Source organism: Microtus oregoni, unplaced genomic scaffold, assembly GCF_018167655.1.
Source record: "Microtus oregoni isolate MIOR12 unplaced genomic scaffold, Mior012 000004F_ref0000308, whole genome shotgun sequence".
NCBI classification, from domain to species: domain Eukaryota; kingdom Metazoa; phylum Chordata; class Mammalia; order Rodentia; family Cricetidae; genus Microtus; species Microtus oregoni.
Genome location: NW_024543063.1, coordinates 31388948 through 31408489, shown reverse-complemented (window position 1 = coordinate 31408489; position 19542 = coordinate 31388948). Strand labels below are relative to the sequence as shown.

At 47.5% G+C, this 19542-nt stretch overlaps 1 protein-coding gene across 4 annotated transcripts in view; it reads right to left on the bottom strand.

Moving 5' to 3' along the window:
- Positions 1 to 1318: 1318 nt before the first annotated feature.
- Ankrd11 (ankyrin repeat domain 11) overlaps positions 1319 to 19542 on the bottom strand; it is a 171850-nt gene continuing 153626 nt past the window's right edge. For 2 of the 4 annotated variants that reach the window (XM_041649725.1, XM_041649724.1), the window contains exons 5-13: positions 18818 to 18988; positions 18440 to 18643; positions 17102 to 17244; positions 14864 to 15011; positions 7823 to 14337; positions 6440 to 6538; positions 6226 to 6369; positions 3805 to 3897; positions 1319 to 2321 (exon numbers count right to left, since the gene is read on the bottom strand). In XM_041649725.1, coding sequence (XP_041505659.1) covers positions 2136 to 2321; positions 3805 to 3897; positions 6226 to 6369; positions 6440 to 6538; positions 7823 to 14337; positions 14864 to 15011; positions 17102 to 17244; positions 18440 to 18643; positions 18818 to 18988 — 7703 coding nt within the window. In that variant the 3' untranslated portion in view covers positions 1319 to 2135. Of the gene's footprint in view, positions 2322 to 3804; positions 3898 to 6225; positions 6370 to 6439; positions 6539 to 7822; positions 14338 to 14863; positions 15012 to 17101; positions 17245 to 18439; positions 18644 to 18817; positions 18989 to 19445 lie in introns of all 4 variants that reach the window. The other 2 variants (XM_041649727.1, XM_041649726.1) reach the window with 2 other exon arrangements.

Sequence of the window (19542 nt, the reverse complement as noted above, 5' to 3'; positions counted from 1 at the left end):
TAAGTTGTCAAATGGAATCAGTTGAGACCTTGCTGGTTGTCACAGTGTGTGTGGACAATGGCACTTTCCACGTGGGGGCCAGGCATGTTGTTGGACATTCATTAGTTGGCAGTTCAGTGTTCAGGACTGCCTTTACCTAATTAGAACTTCAGCAACACTGAGGCGGCAGACTCCCAATGTCGAGTAAGGTATAGTTACTGTGCCTGTTGCAGCCCATCTTGGCTGTGACTCCTACTGCCCCTCTGGTTTAAGTTTCTCATTCTCTCTACTCTGCTATATGCCTTCCCTATCTCCAGTATAAGACAGAAATCAGCTTCTTTTTGGAAGATGGAAGACACTTGTAGGGAAGGAACTACTCTGGTTCTCCAGGATAAAGCCCTCACCAGGTGCTACCTGGACAGGAAACTCCTAGATGGAGCTCTCTGTCTTGAGGCCAACCCAGTGGTCCTAATGCTCCTGAGTGTTCTATGAAAACTGGTACCCATTTACAGGTTGAAGAAGTGCTGCCATCAGTGTTCCACATCTTCTTTCCCTTTTTCTACCCTAGCCTGGCACCCTCAGCTAGGCATCTGCCGTGTTTGTGTGTGTTGGAGGTGGGGGTGTTGAAAATAGCTGTCTCTATGTTGTCTAGAGGTTCTGCAGGCATCATGTGTTTCAGAAGAGTACATGAGGTTCCTGGCTCTCTGGCAGCAGAAATCTCGAAGGTCGAATACTCCTTACCTGAAGCTCAGCTCAGAGTCTTTCAGGTTGGCAGGCCACTTGATATATGGGTAGTCTTAGGTTTTAGAGATACCAGGCATACAGAAAGCTCTCATGGATTTTGGTCTGGCTTCTCAGACTGATATAAGGTGTAAATACTCTCTATGCATTTATGTCAGCAGAGTTGCAAGGAAGTCTTATGCGTAGGGTAACAGAGTTTGTGATTTGTCCCTGTGGGCTAAAATGGATGGTTCTAAGGATGCTTGAAGAAAATAATGCATTTTTTTCTTTATGGTGCAAAATGGAGCTATAAAGAAATGTTTCATGATCAAGTTCCATGATTTAGGGACAGGGGAACTTTGTTTAGAAAACAGGTTCCCCCTAGCTGACAGGCTGCTTAGGGGGTAAGTTCTGGGGTTCTGGGTGTCTATTCTTTTGGCCCCTACTCCAGCCTTGTCGGTCTACCTGAAACACAGGGATGAACGATGCAGCCGAAGCATAGGATTCTGCTTTCAAGCTGTCCCCTGGAAGCACAAATACTTTCATGTGTTAATTAATATACAGGCCCCTCCTAGGAGGAGCCCTGCTATCTGAAGGGACATTGCATGTACAAAGAGCATTTTAATTAATTTATTTATTTCTTTACACATAACTGAAAGTGATGTTACAGTACATAAGTTATTTACAACTGTGCAGTAATGTGTTGCAAAATAAATTATCTAGAAGGCAGCAAAAGTACATTGTGAATGTATATAAAACTGTACAGGTTTGCGGATACACTCTATAGGATTATTGGCTCTGTAGTGTTTCAAGTTACGTTCTCAGAAAGAGAAACAAAATGCCCAAGATTAAAGGAAAAATATACAAACCACGTGGATTTGACTCCATTAAAAACACTATTGGAGAGTCCTGGCTGCGTCCCTGTGTCCAGGCAGGTGGCAGCCAGACCCTTGCTGGCACCAGTGTCCAAGCCTGTCCCGGGGACCCGTGGCGGGACAGCACTTTCCTGCCTCTTTGACCTGGAGGTCACTGCTTATGCGAGGTTGACGCCTTAGTCTATTTTCCATTAGTTGATCAGAATGGAACGAGAAATTAAAAAACACACTCTGTTCTGTGACTCCTCAAGCGCCCTGTTGGCTGCAAGAAAACCCAGAGGGTGTGGCTGAACAGAGCCACCTTGTCTGCGGCCATGGTCTCCTTGTCCCAAGGCTGGCAAAGCTCTGCAGTGTCTAGGCCTTGTGCTCCCCATAGCAACTGTAAAAAGAGATGCATTCTGCCTCACTGGTATCTGAAGCGGGAGACAAGTGGCCAGGTGCAGTCTCTGGGCTCCTCCCACTTAATGGATGTGGTGCTCCCTCCTCCACTGCCGGGACTCATCGGCAGCACTGGGCGACCTATGTGGCCCTTGTTTGTGTCCTGTGACCTTCCTCTGAATGTCATGCTGGCAATAGCACGAAGTCATCATTGACGTCAACCATGGGCACGTAGAAGGATGGCACCTCATTTACACACAGGGACTTGTGCCCAGCGGGGTCCAGCTCCTGGGCCTTCAGCTGCCACTCCATCCTTTGCACAGCATTGAGGGCTGCAGCCTCATGCTGCTGTCGCATCAGCAAACATGTCTGTGGGACATGATACACAAGGTGAGAGGAATGGCTAGCCCCCAGTTTCCACATTGCCTCTAGGTTCAACACAGCACTGCAAACCCACCCTGGTTTTTACCATAGAACCTCCATCTGGTGAGTCAGATACATTGGGCAGATGGACCTCCCCAGTTCTGCACATCAGACTGGAGGTCTGACCCTCAAGTGCTCCACCAGCAGTTGTTGGTACATCTAACTCCTCACCTCTAGGAGTTGTAGCATTTTACCAGAACTGAAACAGCTATGCATGCTTTCAGTTTTCATCTTGTGTGTGTGGGAGAGGGAGAGGGAGAGGGAGAGAGAGAGAGAGAGAGAGAGAGAGAGAGAGAGAGAGAGAGATTTGTGTTCATAGTAGAAACGTCAGTTAAACATGTATATAAGGGACCTGGATACGTTTTGGGGCCAAATTTTAAGCATGGGCCAGGGAGTCCACCCATGCTCAGAGGTGATGCTTAAGCTTGATGCGGTAATGTGGCCAACTCTGGTTAGCCAAGGACAGACAGCTTTGGGAGTCCAGTTGATTGGATTATCTCAACGAATACATTGCTCATCATATCCTTAAGTTTTAAATGACTGAAATCAATTAAATTGCTAATTTAGATGCATGACTTACTCAATGCAAACTACCAGCTCGCATGAAAAACAAGGGGGAAGGAAAAGTTTAGAACTGTTTTATTATCAATTAAGGAACAAAAATGTGATGTTTTAAATGCACATGATCAAATTGTAAGCCCTTTCTTCCTCTCATAGTCTATCCTGGGTCTTCTGGGCAACATTACTCATAATCTCACCTGGGATGAGGTGTCACGGGCCTAGAGTTGACTCTAGGATGTAAGAGAGATGGTAGTATGAGATGATAGTAGAAGCTCATGGGAAAAACACCTCAGGGACATACATACATTGTAGCCCATGTGCCATAGGGCTTCTCTGATTCTCCCAAGGTCTTCTCAGCACCTCTGAATGAACTGTTATGATACCCAGCTAACTCTGACATCTTACTGTCAACAACACGCATTTGATGGCAGCAATCAGGAGGCTTTGGATTGCTCCTCTTTTCTGCATTTGAGCAACATTTATGGGGAACCAAATAAAGAAGAGGCATCAACTTCTTTTTCTCATTTTGTGAATGGCATGCTGGAATATCATGGTGCCCTATGTTTGACTCTACAGCTACAAGTGGGGACTTGCTTCTTCCTTGCTGATCTACCCCTTTACCCATCCTCCTATCCACTGTACTAGTTAATTCTACAAGTGTAGAAGATTATGTTGTGACCTCTGAAGAGGGTTCAGGTTAGGTCCTGTCAGTAGACAGAAGGGAAGACACTGAAGAGACAAAAGACCCAAGACCTTTGTTCCCTGATAGCAGCAGTAATGGGGAACGTGCAAAAGCATCACTTGTGGTCATGTGTGGTGGTGGTATGGCCTCCCTTGCTCAGAACACTCTGACACTACAAGAACTCACCTTCATACGGTCGTACTTGTCATCTACGTCCTGCAGCCAAGAGATGAACTGTCGGGCATTGAAGCGATCCCGTACAGACTTGTTCTCATCACCCTGTAGAACCAAACAGATGTTCACAAAAGCTCTTGGGGGCTAAGGGTGAAACCGTTGATGGTTCAGTCCTTTATTCATCAGTGAACACGGGTATCCTCATCTTAGCAGTACGTTTCAATCATTTGCTCTTGTCCTTGAAAATTACTCCCAGGCACTGGTGGCCACGGACTCAGTCTTTGCCCCCCTAGTGATGAGGCAGTCACTATTTACAGGGTAGGGCTGAGTGGAACCAGTTTCCTATGCAGGAGTCTAGTGTATTCAGAGGGACAGATCAAGGCCTTATATAAACTGTGTCCTCCATTACAGGATCATATAAAGCTAGCAATGGCATATTTAATTTATTCTTTTTTAGAAGCTAAAAGCAATTTTCCCACTTTGAAAAGAATGGCTGAAAAGCCTGAGGGTGTGTTCTGTAGACTGGGATCAGCGTCCTTACTGGCTTTCCCTCTGTGTGCAGCATGAGCTGTAAGTAGACCCTCACTTCATTTTCATCACACGATCTTGTTTGTATGTGATGGACTTACAAACAAGAACCAAGTTTTACATTGCCTCACAAAGGGAGAGAACCTGGAGCTGGAATGGCTGCAGCAAAACAGACTGCTCTGATATAGTTGGCCTATATCTCTGGATGCCAGGGGCAAAGCCAGTTAAAAAGTTCTGAAACAGTTGGCCCACAACCTCCAGTAACCCAAGTTTTTATCCAATGTCCAATATGCATCAGCAAGTGTTGTGGGAGGTCCTTCCGCTCCTCCAGCCAATAGCCGCTGAGATACCAGCCCATTGGGGCGTGGCCTCTCTCTTTAAAAAAGCGGCGTCTTCCCTCCTCGCTCTCTCTTCCTGCTCTACTTCCAGCGACTAGACTCCTTCCTGATTGCGCAGAGGGCTGTTGTCTGGGACGGTGATCGCTAAGTTTTTTCCCCTTTAAATAAATACCACCTTATTAATCATAATTCCAAACTGCTGTGGGATTGTGACTTACGCCTTCACCTGGCAGAGATTGTCTCTTGTCTTTCACCTTCAAAAGCATGCTTGCTTGAATAGCACCAGTATTTTGTATTTAAACAAAATTCTCAATTATCTGCCCCAGTTTGCTGACAACTACAGATATCTTTTTGTGCTGGGCATGGTGGTACATGCCTGCAGTCCCAGCACTTAGGAACTAGGTGCAGAGCAGGAATTCAAAGCCGGCCCAGGCTACATGAGATTCTGTCTCTAAAAAGAGTATCTGTTGTTAACTTGTGCCAAATGGGGAAAGTATGTGTGCCCCTTTCCCCCCAAGTATGTTAATGAACTGAAAAAAGATCTTAATCCAATTCCATTCCATCATGCTGTGCATGGCAAGAGGCCTCTACAGTACTCTTGTAAAAGGACAGACGACAGATATATCACCAAGGTCTCAACAGCCAGCTGCATGCTGAGCAGGGGAATACAGCCCAGGAGTAACTCTGATGTAAGACTGTGCACAGTACAAAGAGAACAGTGACAAAAAGCAATCCCGGATACCCACAGCCTGGCAGAATGGGGTTAGGGTGCTTATCTACAGGAGACTTAAGATCTGAAATGACGCAGAGCAAGAAGAGGTCACAGAGAAGAGCTAAAGAACATGTGCTATCTGCTGGATCTGAGCCAGAAATACAGAAACCTTGATAGATGTATCCATAAACATATATACACACTCCCACACAAAATATAAACATGAAAGATAAAGATTGCTAGGAGTTGCCTTAAGGCAATATAGTAGTAGGACTGTGTTCAGGGGCAGGTTAGGACAGGAACGCATTACAATGCTGCTTTGGTAGGTAGTGTAGGTAGATGGGCTGTAGCCTAAGTGCTTCCAGGCTCCGTGGCTCCAACTACCCCAGATAAAACCAGCTAAGAAGTTTGGCTAGGCCTCTGGTCTGTAAGCAGAATGCTGCAGCTTGCTTGCTGGCAGGGACCTTGAAACGCCAGAGTTGTGGCTAGGTCTTGTTGCTGAAGTTATCATTGACCCATCATGGCCACTAACACACCAGCTTTGGTCCCCCTTTAGCTGTAGATGGGGCAGCACATTTAAGCATACTGACATCAATCACCCCTGCAGCCTGTGAGAGGGAGTGTGCTGCCTACTTGTGGTACATACACAGGTGCCCCAGAGGAACTTGGAAATGCTGTAAGAGACAAATATAAAGGCTTGAGGGCCTTTTCTATGACACTCCCCTGACTTCTGAGGCAACCTGGGGTTAGGTGCTTGGATCCCAAAGCATGCTGTGAGCAGGGAAGAGGCTTGGGGGTGGTGGGGGTGGGGGTGGGGTGTTGAAAGCTGGCACCTACAGCAGGTAGTGTACTGACCTGGCTTTCCAGAGGCATGTTATAAACCTCAGAGTCTAGCAGCATTGTGCATGCACTAAATGGTACTGCCTGGTTGGCAATGGTCCTGGCTGCACGGCAGTGAACCCGAAGAATCTCTTGCTCGCAGGACACAATCAGCTTCTCCTGAGGAAGGAGAGGAACATGTGAATTTAAAGTCAATGCCACCAGGCGCCTTGCCCAAGGTTCCACTTACCCTTTCTATGCTGTGCTGCAGGCGCAGCTTACCCCGCACAGCCTCTTGCTGCTTGAACAGCTCCTTCAGGGGCTCCGCCAGGGAGGGAGGGGGTGCGATCTACAGATATAAAGAGAGAGGGGTAAGCTACAAAGAACATACTTACGGGCAGTGGTGGCACACGCCTTTAATCCCAGCACTCGGGAGGCAGAGGCAGGCAGATCTCTGTGAGTTCGGATCTCTGTGAGTTCGAGACCAGCCTGGTCTACAGAGCTAGTTCCAGGACAGGTTCCAAAGCCACAGAGAAACCCTGTCTCGAAAAACAAAAACAAAAACAACAACAAAAAAAAATTCAAACATGCTCCAGCTCAGCACCCAAACCCAAAAACCTGCTGAGAGGTACCAGATGCTTACCTAAAAGCAACACCCAGGAGTTGCTTGTGAACTCTGCCCTATAAACAGTGACAGAAAAGGTAGGGCAGAGAGCACCTAAGGGCTGTGTTCCTTGTGTAAGGAAAGTCAGGTGTACCCACGCCAAAGGAGCATAGTGGGAATGTGGAGTGAAGAGGGCTCAGCAGGTTGCATGCAATTGAGGTGCAAATAGATCCTGGACACCTGCCGGGGTGGGGGGCAGGGTACTAGACAACCACACTAAAACAGTGAGTAAAACCCACCCTTATTCCTATGGTCCCGTGAAGAGGCTCTGGGATGTTGACAACATACTGTAAGCCTTCCAGGCCTCAGCTCATCTAGACACACCCCTATGCAGACCATCCAAATTAAGGAGCAGCAAGTGAGCAAGCTACAAAGTCAGCTGGGTGGAGAAGCTTGTAGGGAAGTAGTGAGGTGAAAAGGGGTTTCCCTTTGGCTTTTATGAATATCTTAAGAAAGTGGCATGTGTCTGTGTGAAGACAGGCCAGTTCTGAGGTGCTGAGGAGCTCAGATGAAGCTATTTGCATGATCATGTGGGATGTGCTACAGGAGGCAGGGTCAGGACACAGATGGCCCTGTCAGACGAGTCATGGATGTCTTAGAATGGCAATGAAGAATAAAGGACGGGAGGTGTCAGGGTGCCAGTCAGTGAGACCCAAGAACCGTGACAGGTGAGAACAGAAAGGAAGATAAACCACCCACTGTGAAAGGGGTGTAGAAAGGAATCAGGAAGAAAAGGAAAGGAACCATTGAGGACAGGGTCTCGATCTGCACACCCACTGTACAGCTGGGTTGGAGGTGGTGAATGTAATGCAGGGCTAGTGAGATAGATAGAGGCATTGACCCTCACAAATGACAACCAAGAATGCCAGTGCCTCTCTTGACAAAGGTGCCAAAGGTCTCTATTCATCAGTACCCTCTTGCCCTACTTACTGACCGGTGCTGTGCACACACAGATCCCACAGCACTCACCACAGGGATGTGCAGCTTGCTGAGTGGCTTGCCATCCAAGAGGTAGGACCCCGTGTAGGTGACATACTCAGCATAGCATTGGGGTGCCTGCGGAGTTATGCAGCAGAGGATCTTGCGTTTCTCTTCAATCTTCTTTCGTATTTGAAGGTACTCAAAGTATGGGTTGGACCTGTCGCTGTGGTAGGGCTCAATGGCATCCAGCTTTATAGCATCCACAATGGCAGCCAGTGTTTGCTGGATGACCTCCCGGGTCTGCTGTGTGGATGTGTTCAGCTGCTGCTGCAGCTGCTGACTAGAACGTTGGAAGCGACGCTTGCGGGGGTGTTGGGCCTGGGCCTCTTCCTCCTCGGAGGAACGGCCCTTGGCTCTAGAGGTTGGGGCAGGCATTGGATCCTTCTCTGTTGGGAGTATGCTCTGCTTGCTCTGGCTTGCTAGCATCTGGGCACGGTTTCTGGTCATGCGCTGAGGAACTTCTTCCACTTTGGGGGCCTTAGGGACTTCAGTTGTAGGTTTGGGCTCTGGGTCTGTAGCCTCTGGCTGAATGTTGCCTGGGGGCCCTTCAGCCGCAGCCACAACACAGGTGGTCTCTGCACTATTATGTGCCTGTGTCAAGCCATCTGTGGTGGGGCCATCAGGTGCACAGCAGGGAGCAGAAGCCTCCTCAGCCTCAGTCTCTTCATCAACACTTCCCAGGGGATGTTGTTCAGGACTGGGTGCTGGCACCAAGTTGGAGACTGAAGCTTCAGGGGCACTATCATCTGCCAGGACCTCTGTTTCCACTGCAGCTTCTAGAACTACATCCAGCTTTGGTTCCTCTGAGGACTCAGGCTCAGTGGAGAGCTGAGGTGATGTTTCCTCAGGAGGTGGGACTGGTTGTTCCTCAGCTGCTGAGGCAGAGACCTCCCCACTGCTGAGGACCCCTGTGGGGCCTGGAGAGCTCTCTACTGGAGGAACAGGACTGCCCTCCACAGCTTCTGCCTCAACATCTGAAGTATCTTTGGCCTGGAGAGGGAGCTCTGGCAGTGAGAAAGGCCCCAGGTCGAGGTCATCCTCAGGGCTGGTAAAGGCTTCGTGCCATGGCACTGGTTCTACCTGGCTGAGGGCAGATATACTATGATTGCTATCTAGGAAGCTGCTCTCTAAGGGTCCTAGAGCCTCTACCTGAGCCACAGTAGTTACACATGTAGGCTCGGGGGCTGTGTCCAGGGGTGCATCTGGGAGTGATTTACAGTTGTTGCTGAAGAAGGACTCCAGCCTGGCGGGAGCAGCGTAAGGAGCAGTCCCTTCTGCAGCAGAGATGGCCACTGGGACTGCTCCTGTCCCACCACCATCTTTGACTTCCTCTAAGCCTGACTCAGGGGCTGGCAGAGGGTAAGTGACTGGAGAGACGGGGTATGTGGGCTCTGCAGCACTGAAGGGCCCTGGGGTGGTGGAATGGAGGGACTCCCCAGCGCAGAAATGTTTTGGGGATTCTGCAAACCTCTGTGGAGACTTTAACAGAAGTTCAGAGCCCACAGGCCAGCTGACAGGGTTTTCAGAGGCACTAGCAATAAGGGTGGAAGAAAGGGCCTGTTCTGCAGCAGTGTGTGTCCACTCAACAGGTTCCTCGGTAATCACCGTGTTGAAGGGACCCTCATCTAGGGGCTCCAGATAGCTGGGCTCTCGGGGAAGGATGGCAGCTGTGGCCTGCTGGTCCTCTGTGGCATCCAGAGGTAGGCCTAGATCTGAGGGCAGGGACCCTTCCATGGCTGGGGTCAACAGTTCACCTCTTGGGGAAGGGGAAGACTTTGCTGGTAGGCTGGAGAAGACACTGTCTGGGGGTGGTGTGGCACTGACCACAGCTGTTGGTGGACAGTGCAGAGTGTCCACCTTGGGTGAGGGAATACCATAGTCTGGGGAGTAGTACCCAGGGGACAGGCAGGCAAACTTCTCTGCAGGAACAGGTGGCAGAGGAGCCTTTTCTTCCATTAAGTGCTGTACTGGGGAATCAAAACTAGAGGCTGCAGGAACACTCTGTTGCCTGAACAGCTTGTCCCCAACACTGAATTCCTCTTCTGGTGTCCTTCTGATATCCACAGAGATTGAGCGATACAGGTTTGTGGAGACAGGCCTTGTAGGTGTCTGGCCTGTGTTTTCTGAAACCACACTGGAAGCCACAGAGAACCTGTCAAAAAAGGGTGGAGAGCAGGCGCTGGTGGATGTGGTGGAGACAGGCATTGAATGCTGGGAGTCAGTGCAGTCAAACACCAGGTCAGGGTAATCATCAGCACTGCAGGATGGGGTCCTGGGTGTGTGCATCACCTCCTCATAGCTAGGGCATGACACCACTGAGGTGGGGGTAGGCACCCCAGTGGGTCGGCCCTGCTCAGTCCGGGGTGAAGCAGGTAGAACCTCCTTCAAGGGTTGCCCAGTTATCCAGTCTTTGGACTCTGTACCTGGTCCATTGTGTGGCTTGTTTTCACCAGTGGGCAGCATGGGAGCTGATTCCTTGAGCTTTTTGTCTTTAAAAGGAGGATCTAGGCCCACAGCTTTCTTGGAAGGAAGGTCCAGGCTCTTTTTGCGCCCGTCATCAGTGGGTTTCTTCTCTTTGAGCTTGGGGTCTCCAGACCTATGCCGCATCTTCTCCATCTGTTTCATGCGTTCCTTGTGCCGTTTGTGCCGCTCCTCAATCTCAAGATCTTTCTGGGATAGCATCCTTTCAAAACTTGTCATCATGAGATCGCCATCTCCCAGGAGCTTCTCGCGGGGCCTGATGTCTTTCTTGCTTGAGTCTCTAGATGGCAGGAGCTTGTCATTCCCATTGCTCATCTTCATGGGGTCGCCCTTTTCTCGCTCTGTGTTCTCCTTGAATTTCTCCTTCAGCTTGGTCTCACTGAGCTTCAGGCTTTCGTCCCTAGACTTCTCCTTAAAGGAGTTGGGAGGGTTGTCCTTATCTTTGGCTGCAGGCTTTGGCTCATCCTTGTGATGCCTCAGGAACCCATCTACATGCTTGTCTCGGTGTTTCTCCTTCTCCTCCCTCCACTTTTCTCTGTGCTTCTCTCTTTTCTTCTTCTCTTTTAGGATGCTGATGGCACTTGACCCATACGGCTTTAGTTCCTTTTCTATTTTCTTTGGAGGTTCTCTTTCAGAATCAGTTCTGTCTTTCTTTTCTGAAGAAAACAATTCAATAGCTTTATCTAGCTCCTCTTCAATGTCAGCTTTTGTGTTGTAAGAAACCCCGTAAGTCTCTGTATCTAAGAAGTCTTTTTCATATTGGTTGGAGTCCTTCCTGATGCCACTGCTACTGTCCTTGTAGTCTTCACTCTTTTCTTTCTTCTCCGTCTTTTCCTTCCTGGCTCTCTCACGCTCATGGCTTTTCTTAGAGGATGATGAGGAATGCCTGTGCCTCTCCTTCTCCCTCAACTTCTCTGAGAGGCAGGTACTCTCCCTGGCCTTGTCCTCTGGTGGTGGCTCAGAAAAGGATACCTCTAGAAGCGTGCTTAGGCTGGGTTCCTGGCCATGATCAGCAAAACTGTCAGAGGAGACTTCACTGATCTTGTCGTTGGAGTCTTCACGGTAGTCATGCAGAGCCTCTTCCTCCAGCTTCTCTAGTAGGCTCTTCTCCACTTCAGGGCCTCGTGAAGATTTTCTTTCTCTGGAGTGCTCCTTCTCTGGCTTCTCTTTGTGCTTACTCTTGGCCTTGTCTTCAGCAAAGTGCTTCTTTTCAATCTTTTCAGGGAGCTTCTGTTTATTTTTCTTGTCTTGGGCAGAGTCGACAGAAACTCTGTCTTTCCTGTCCTTGTATTTTTCTGCACACTCTTTATCTTTCTTTTCTTTGTGTTTCTCAAAGATTTTTTCCTTCTTGTCTTTCCCCCCTTCCGCAACTCCTCTGTCTTTCTTCTTTTCCTTGGGCTCTTTGTCTCTTGGCTTCTCTGTGTGCTGCCTGTCAGAAGAGGACTTCCTGTGCCTATCTGAGGGATGTTCTCTTCCATCTTCCTTCTCCTGGAGGCTGTCTACTCTCTGTGTGTCGCTGGCCTCTCCAACTTTGAAGCTGCTGGTCATGTAATCATCTTTCTCGTCTTCACTTTCATCTGTGAATATGTCTGCGATGTACCAGCTCTTTTCCTTCCCCTTTTTATCATCCTTTTTTTCTGAGAAGTCTTCTGAGATGATGCTAGGGAACATCTTCTCCTTCTTCTCTCTCATTTGGTCAAGGGAAGCTTTCCTGTCTTTGCTGTGTATGTCTTTATGCTTTTCCTTGCTATCTTTCTTCTCTTTAAAACATTTTTCAAACTCTTTGTCTTTCTGACACTTTTCGAGGACAGACTTCTCGCTCCTGTCTCTCTCACTGGACTTGTCTTTGTACTTTTCTGTTCTGCCCTTGTCCTTCCTCTCCTTTTCTAGGACATCCTTTTTCTCTTTTTCCCGAGCTGCATGGGGCCGTTCCCAGGGCTCCAGGTTCTTGGTGAAGTCGCAGTCTGACTTGTCCTTGAAGGTGCTCTCACAGCCACACTCCTTTAGGTCCTCCCTGTGCACTTCTTCAGATCGCATACGCCCATCCCTCCTGTCCCGGGCCACTTCAGCAGATTCTCGCCTCTTCTTGTCTTTCTCAGAGAGATAGCTGGGGATGCTTTTATGCTTTTCTGTTTGGTCTCTCCTCTTCTCAGAATTCTTGTCTAGATAGTCCCTGTCTTTCTTTCGGAAGAAAGAGTCTCTGAAGTCTCGCTTTTCCCGGATTTTGTTGTCACGCTTCTTTTCCTTATTCTCTTCTTTGACTGTTTCCAGGATAAGTTTGGCCACTGAGTCAGTCTTGATGTCCCTATAGTCTGTCACTGGAGAGTCCCAGCTGTCCTCTCCTTTGAAATCAAAAGAGGAATCTGACAGGTCAGAAAACCACCTCTCTTGTTGGTCATCAGAAAGGCTGAATTTGGTGTCATCATGCTCCAGATACTGACTTTTGTTACAATATTCATCAAAATTAGCATCTTCTCTGTACACCTTTTCCTTTTTCAGTTTTTCTTTGTCCTCTTTGAAGGCCTTGTCCTTCTCCTTGGAAACCTTGTCCTCTTTCATGTCATTTTTCTTCTCTAACTTGGAAGGTCGGTCTTTGGACCTTTTCTTCCTTTCCTCTTTGTACAGTCTCAGTTTTTCCTCCTTGGGAGACTTTTCCTTTGTAGACTTCTCCCTTTCTGCCTTACTGGAACGGTCTTTTTCTTCCCGGAATGATCTGTTGATGTCTTTGTTCATATCCTTGATTCTCTTTAGTGCCTTTTCATCCTTAAAGAGCCACTCTTTATCCTCTGACTTCATCTTAGCAAGTTTATCTTCTTTCTTAAAATGGTCTCTGTCGTGCTTCAATACTTTCAACTTATTTTCAGTGGAAATGTCGTTATCTAAGAGGATGGCCTTATCTGGCTTTTGTTTGGAGTCCTCATACTCGTACGTAAAGCTTTTCAATTTAAGTTCTTGGCTGACTGAACATTGTCCTTTCTCCTTGTTTTTATGTTTGTGTTTTGTTTTGTGTTTTTTGACTATTTTCCCTTCCTTGTCCATCTTGGGGACAGCTCCATCTGGACAAGGGTGGAAGGTGCTTCTCTTCTCAGGAGGCATGCTCTGTAAGCCACTCCTTTTACGGTGTTCCTGCTTCCTCCTTGTGGGCTTCAGAGATTCCACACTGGAGCCCTCGGAGGAGCAGTCAGACTCACTGGTCAGTCCCGTCCTTGAGGAGTCTGATAAAGAGCTGACCTCAGACCAGGCTGGGGAAGAAATGGCTTTCCAATTGTCAGTGCGCCAGTGCTTAGTGTGCTGGTCCGTGTGGCCAGAACTATGTTTCTGGGCCGCAGCACTACCATGAGACGAGGTGGAGGAGGCAGACAGTGAGCTAAATAGGGAAGGGTCCTTCAGCACCAGAGGGGACCCCTTGAGGCAGCCTGTGCTTCCCACAGAGTCCCCATCATCCTCATCACTCTCTGAGGACTCACTTTCTGACCCAGAGGAACAAAATTTGTCATTCCTCTTTCCAAACCGAACTTCCTTTCCTTTTGTTTCTTTCTTTCGCTTCTTTTTCAATTTGTTTTTTTCTTTTTGCTGCCTAGAACTAGAAGATTCTCGTGCCTTACTACTAGGTAGCATTGTATGTGCTGACAATCTCAGTTTCTCTCCAGCCCCCATGGCAACACTCACATCCTCTTCATCTGATGTGTCTGACAAGATGCGATGGGCTGCCTTCTTTGGTGCAAGCGTGTTGTTTTTTGAGTAACTCTTAACTTCCATTTTGGGTATTGAAATGAAGCTGTTTGACTTAGTTTCTTTCCTATAATCTTTCTTCAGCAAGTGCTTGTCATCCACGGGAGGAACCCTGTCCTGCTCATCATCCTCATCAAACTCATATTCGTCCTTGACAGGGGTAACAGTTTTCTGGGGCTCTGGATTCTTAGCCTTAAGTTTGAGGCCTTTCTCAAACTCAGAGTCTGTGTTATTGCCATCGACGGAACTAGAAGGTGCAAATGATGGGGCGTCCTCCTCTTCAGAGCTCTCTGTTGGGAACAGAAAGGGAGATATCAGGCAGGTCCGAATCATTTTCCTAGCATCAGCTAAGAATACTTTGCAGCTGTGGAGGGAACAGGCCTCCCAGAAGGGGAGACTGGCTGGTTTTGCTTTTGAAGAAGCACTTTACTTTCGTCACATCTGAGGCCAACCACAGGCAGAAGGAACCCACGGGGCGTGGTGGCGCATACCTTTAATCCCAGCACTTGGGAGGCAGAGGCAGGCGGATCTCTGTGAGTTCGAGGCCAGCCTGGTCTACAAGAGCTAGTTCCAGGACAGGCTCCAAAAAAAAAAAGTAAGACACAAGGCTGGCATCTGAGCAAAGTACAGACATCTTGACAGTGAGGCACCCTGGAAAACTCCTGTATCTGGAAGTTTCTGAAGGTACAAGTTACCTTGTAGACTCTGTGTAATAATCTGCAGGAGAATATCATATGTAGACGCTGCAGGGTGCTCCCCCAACAGGGAGTTCAGAGCCTCGCCCACCCACTCACATGGTCTGTCTGCCTGGCTTACCAGTGGAGCTCTCCTCACTGGAAGTGTATGTGCCTTTGCCTAACAGGAGATTCACCATCGTTGGGGAATTGGCTACTTTCAACGGTGTCTCGCCTTTCCTGTTGCTTTGTTGAGGGTTTCCGCCATACCGTAACAACAACTTCACCACCTACAAAACATTAATAATGGTATTAGCAGACTATTTGAAAAGTAGTTACTCTGCCATGCCTGTAGAAAGCTATAACCCCTTCTAAACCCTGCTGGGGTGCTGTATGCAGAGCCATGTGGTAGGATCTCTAGGTGCCCAGCAGAGCTGTCCTCTTTTATGAGGGTCCCCTCCAAAAGTGGTTCACTTCCTCCATGTTTTCTTCATCTCTCCTCCTCGATGTGCTACCTCTTCCCCAAAATCTTCTTATACAACTCCCGTCCCACCAAGAGAGCTGGTCAGCAGTGCAGGTCCGAAGGGTAGGTACATGGGGGAAGTTATCTTTGGAGGACAGGGGTGTGGAAAATAGAGGAAACAAAGACCACATTTCTGTCAGCTGATTTCTTTATTTTCATTTACATTAGAAAGTAAGATAACTCCTCCTTGCTTGATTTTACATGCATAAAGATGGTTACATGGGTGACAGAAACATTCAAGGTGACATTTCAACAGCTCTATTCAACCATTTATAATCAGCAACCTGTGTTTATATGGCTGAGAGAGAAACTCACTCAACTCCAGTGCAAACATCCAGTTTCAGTCTACCCTCAACTGTAGTTCAGGCTTTAATACATACTCTTGTCACTCATAGTGTTTCACTTCAAGGTAATGTTTTGCATTGGATCATGAGCATGGAGAGCTTTTAGCATATTTAAGTTTTCTACTGCTGCTGTTACAAACCAAACAAAATTTGTCTTACAATCTGAAGGAATCGGTTTCACTTGCTTGGCTTACATCAAGGTACAGATAAAGCTTTCTCCTTCCTTGTGTTGATTGTTGTCAGAATTTGGATCCTGTGGTGCTGGGACCAAGGATCTACTTCTCTGCTGTTAGAGATCAGTACCCTCCCATGAATTTCTGCTAAGACCAGCAATGTTTCTACTAGTCCTGTTATTTTTATGTCTCTTTCATCTCCTTGTTCCAGCCACGAAGAGGAGCTTTCAAAAGCTGCCTTTTGGACCACCCCATCCATATGTTCTCAACTAAGAGGTCACTATTGTATTCACCTCACGTTGTTCCCATGGCTTTTTTGTTCCCATAATTATAAAAATGTAAAACTCACGGAAGTATGGAGATTTAGATAATGGCCCTTGCCCCCCAGTTTTATCGCCTGCTAGCTCACAATCAGCTTTACTCAAACTGCCTACCTGTCAGGGCATTGTTCAGACTACCTGTCAGACTTGTAAAAAAAGTCTCAGACATAAACTTTTCCAGTACATTTTTATAAAAGGGCTTAAAACCTGCAAGCAAATCAACTGTCATACCATTATCTCACCTAAGTATTCAATATATATATAAATTAGTGTCAGTTTTTCTGGGCTGTCTCATTAATCTTTTCATTCAGAAGCCCTAACCCACAATGATTCATCACTGTGTATCACTGGGTTCTTGGGGAATCTGGTTCTATAGGGTTTTGATACCTCTCAAAATATCCAGGCTGGGACTGCTTTATAGCACTAACTTGGGCAGATCTTTTCCTCTTCATCCGTCTTATTGTCCTGTCCCCTCAAAGGGAGTCTGGTAATGACGTCACTACTGCAACCTAAGACTAAGATATGTCTACCACATCTTAGGTGTTTCCTGCAGCAAACCTACAGGAAGCCCTGACCATAAGAGATGAAGTCCTGACCTACCACAGTAATCTAATTTTGACTATAATTCCATGTGCTGACTTTACGTCTCAAATATTACCCTACCCAAGACTTTGGATTGACCTTCTGGATGGGATTAGTACCAGTGCTAACAGGGATGCAGCAGCAACTCATAAAGCTATCCAGCCAGATCAACAGAGCCAACACCGTACATTTAATATAGTGCTATTAGTCATCAGAATTGAGAGGTTATCCAGGAACTGACGTAGGGCAGAATGAACAGCTAGGCCTTAGGGCTGAAAAGGGGATTGGGAGCAACAGGGGACAACAATGACAACATAAAACTCACTTCCCAGTATCAGAAAATGTGAAAACTAGCTAAGACAGAGAAACATGAAGCTGTAGAATGGTCCAGAAGTTAAGGACAGAGCAGCCACTGCAGGGCCGCAGGGAGATGCCAACCTTGTAGTGCCCGTTGTTGGCGGCATCGTGCAAAGGCGTGTCGTCATCCAGCCCTTTAGTGTTCACCTCTGCACCAGCGGCTAACAGCTGCTTGGCGATGTCATAATAGCCCCGGTTACAGGCCTCATGCAGTGCAGTCCAGCCTGAAAACAGAAACTTAGGGTATTTGTTATGTAATCCCTGAAAACTTGGTTCCTGCATAAATTGTAGTGAATGACAACAGGTGGGGGGTAGAAGGAAGCAGGGGATGCTGCTATATCCCAAGGAGTGGCTCTTTTGGAAAGCAGGTTACACCCAGAGAAGACATAAGTTCTTTTTTTTCTTGTGGTGCATTGCACAGTGAATATCTAACCTGTTAACTGCAGATTTATATGTACAGCACTGGCTGCCAGAGTAATTACTCAGGAGGACCCCTCTGGCTGGGTGGTATAAGGACATTACAGGCAGCTCCCACTTTTCTAAAGGGAAACTATTTTAAAATAGTTACTTTAAATGCATAAATTGTTACTTTAAAATAACTCTAAATTAGGCAGAATCAGACAATTTATAAACTAGGCAATGGAGAAATCTAAGGTTCCGCACAAAGGGAATTTTGCCTGAAACTCCCGCCCATTGCTTTTTCCTTCTGAGACAATCTTTTAAAAAAAATTCTTTGAGAATTTCATACACACACACACACACACACTGTATTCTGATCATATCCCTGAGGCCCAATACTTTCACAGCTATCATTGCACCATGAACACATAGTTCTCCTGCAGTGTTGCATCATGGTGTGGGGTATCCCATCGCAAAAAGACAGACAGTGTTCTAATCACAAAAATCACACAGTTAACAATTGGTCTTGGCCTATAGCACATCTAGGGAGGTATCCCCACTTATGTCCATTCCAACCTCTTTAGGAAACAGCATGAGTGCTCAATCTAGCAGAGTGGCTTCTGCTAGAACAAAGCAGGTACCTTTTAAATACCAGAGCAAAACCCTCTAGGAATCTGCCATGTGGCAGACCCATAGAAGGGAAATATGTAAAGCCCCCCTTTGCTTGCTTAAAAATAACAAAAACCAGCCGGGCAGTGGTGGCGCACGCCTTTAATCCCAGCACTTGGGAGGCAGAGGCAGGCGGATCTCTGTGAGTTCGAGACCAGCCTGGTCTACAAGAGCTAGTTCCAGGACAGGCTCCAAAACCACAGAGAAACCCTGTCTCGAAAAACCAAAAACAAACAAACAAACAAAAAAAAAAATAACAAAAACCAATCAAGGACCCGAAATACTTTTCCAGAGACTCGGCAGCAAATCACACTGTGTGGACATAAGGCCCACCCTTCAGGCAGGACTTACCTGCAAAGTCCTTGACGTTGACATCTGCGCCTTCACTGATGAGCTCCTTGATGCGCCGGGCATCGCCCCTGATGGCTGCTCGATGCAGACGTGTCTCTCCTCGTTCATTTCTCTTATTTACCTTATCTTTGGTTTTTGAGGCAGAGTTGGGGGTCCCCTTCTGACACACTGTAGACTGGGAGGGGTGCTTTGGTGTTGTATCTACTGCAGGCCAAGGAAGAAACAAGTAGGACATTATAGAAGGCAGCTTTATTTCATGGGAACCTCAAGAACCCAACCATTTTCATGAGGGAAAGAGAACCCACACAGGATCCATTGCCAAGTACAGCCATTCCCTCCGTGTCCAAAAAACTACTCTGGTGCCTAGGGCTCACTCACCTGGGCTATTTGCAGACTCCTCAGCAGTCATCTGCATGAGCAGAGCCACCTGCTGACGCTCAGAGAGAGGGTATCCAGCTCGGATCCCAGACAGCCCCATGCCGAATAGTAGCCCGGACTTTCGGGCAACAGGCTCCTTCTTGATCCGCTTCCGCTCAGGACCCTGCTTCTCTGTGTGGCAGGTGAGGGAGAAAGGGAGGGGAGACTTCATGCCCAATCCTCAGAGCTGGATTTTAAATTAATGTTACAGAGCCCCTTCATTCCACCCGATAGCTTTAGAGCAACAAGGAAGGTCTATGAGGGGAAATGACAGTGCTGGGAACACCGACCTTGCCCCACTCTGTGAGCAGTAGCTGTGAGAGACACAGTATAAATGCCCTGTTGTCAGCCCATTGGATCTAAGTCTCGATCTCCACCAACCATTTGCTCCCTACAGGCGCCACACACAAATGCAGTAGGATGGTTCAACATGACTGACCTGGCCCACATGGGACAAGTCTCTATTATTAACACGTGTCTGCAATTAAACTCCTTCCCAGCCCTCCTCCAAACAAACAGTGCAGATATACAATGGCAGACACAGTTTAATATATGTAAATAAATCAAGGCCAACTTGTCAGTACTGTACCTTTCTTCTTGCTTCTAGGAACCTCCATTTCATGCCATGGTGCTTCGAGGACCGTACCAGCCTTGCAGTACCACAACATGGACTGAGCTGGAGGCAT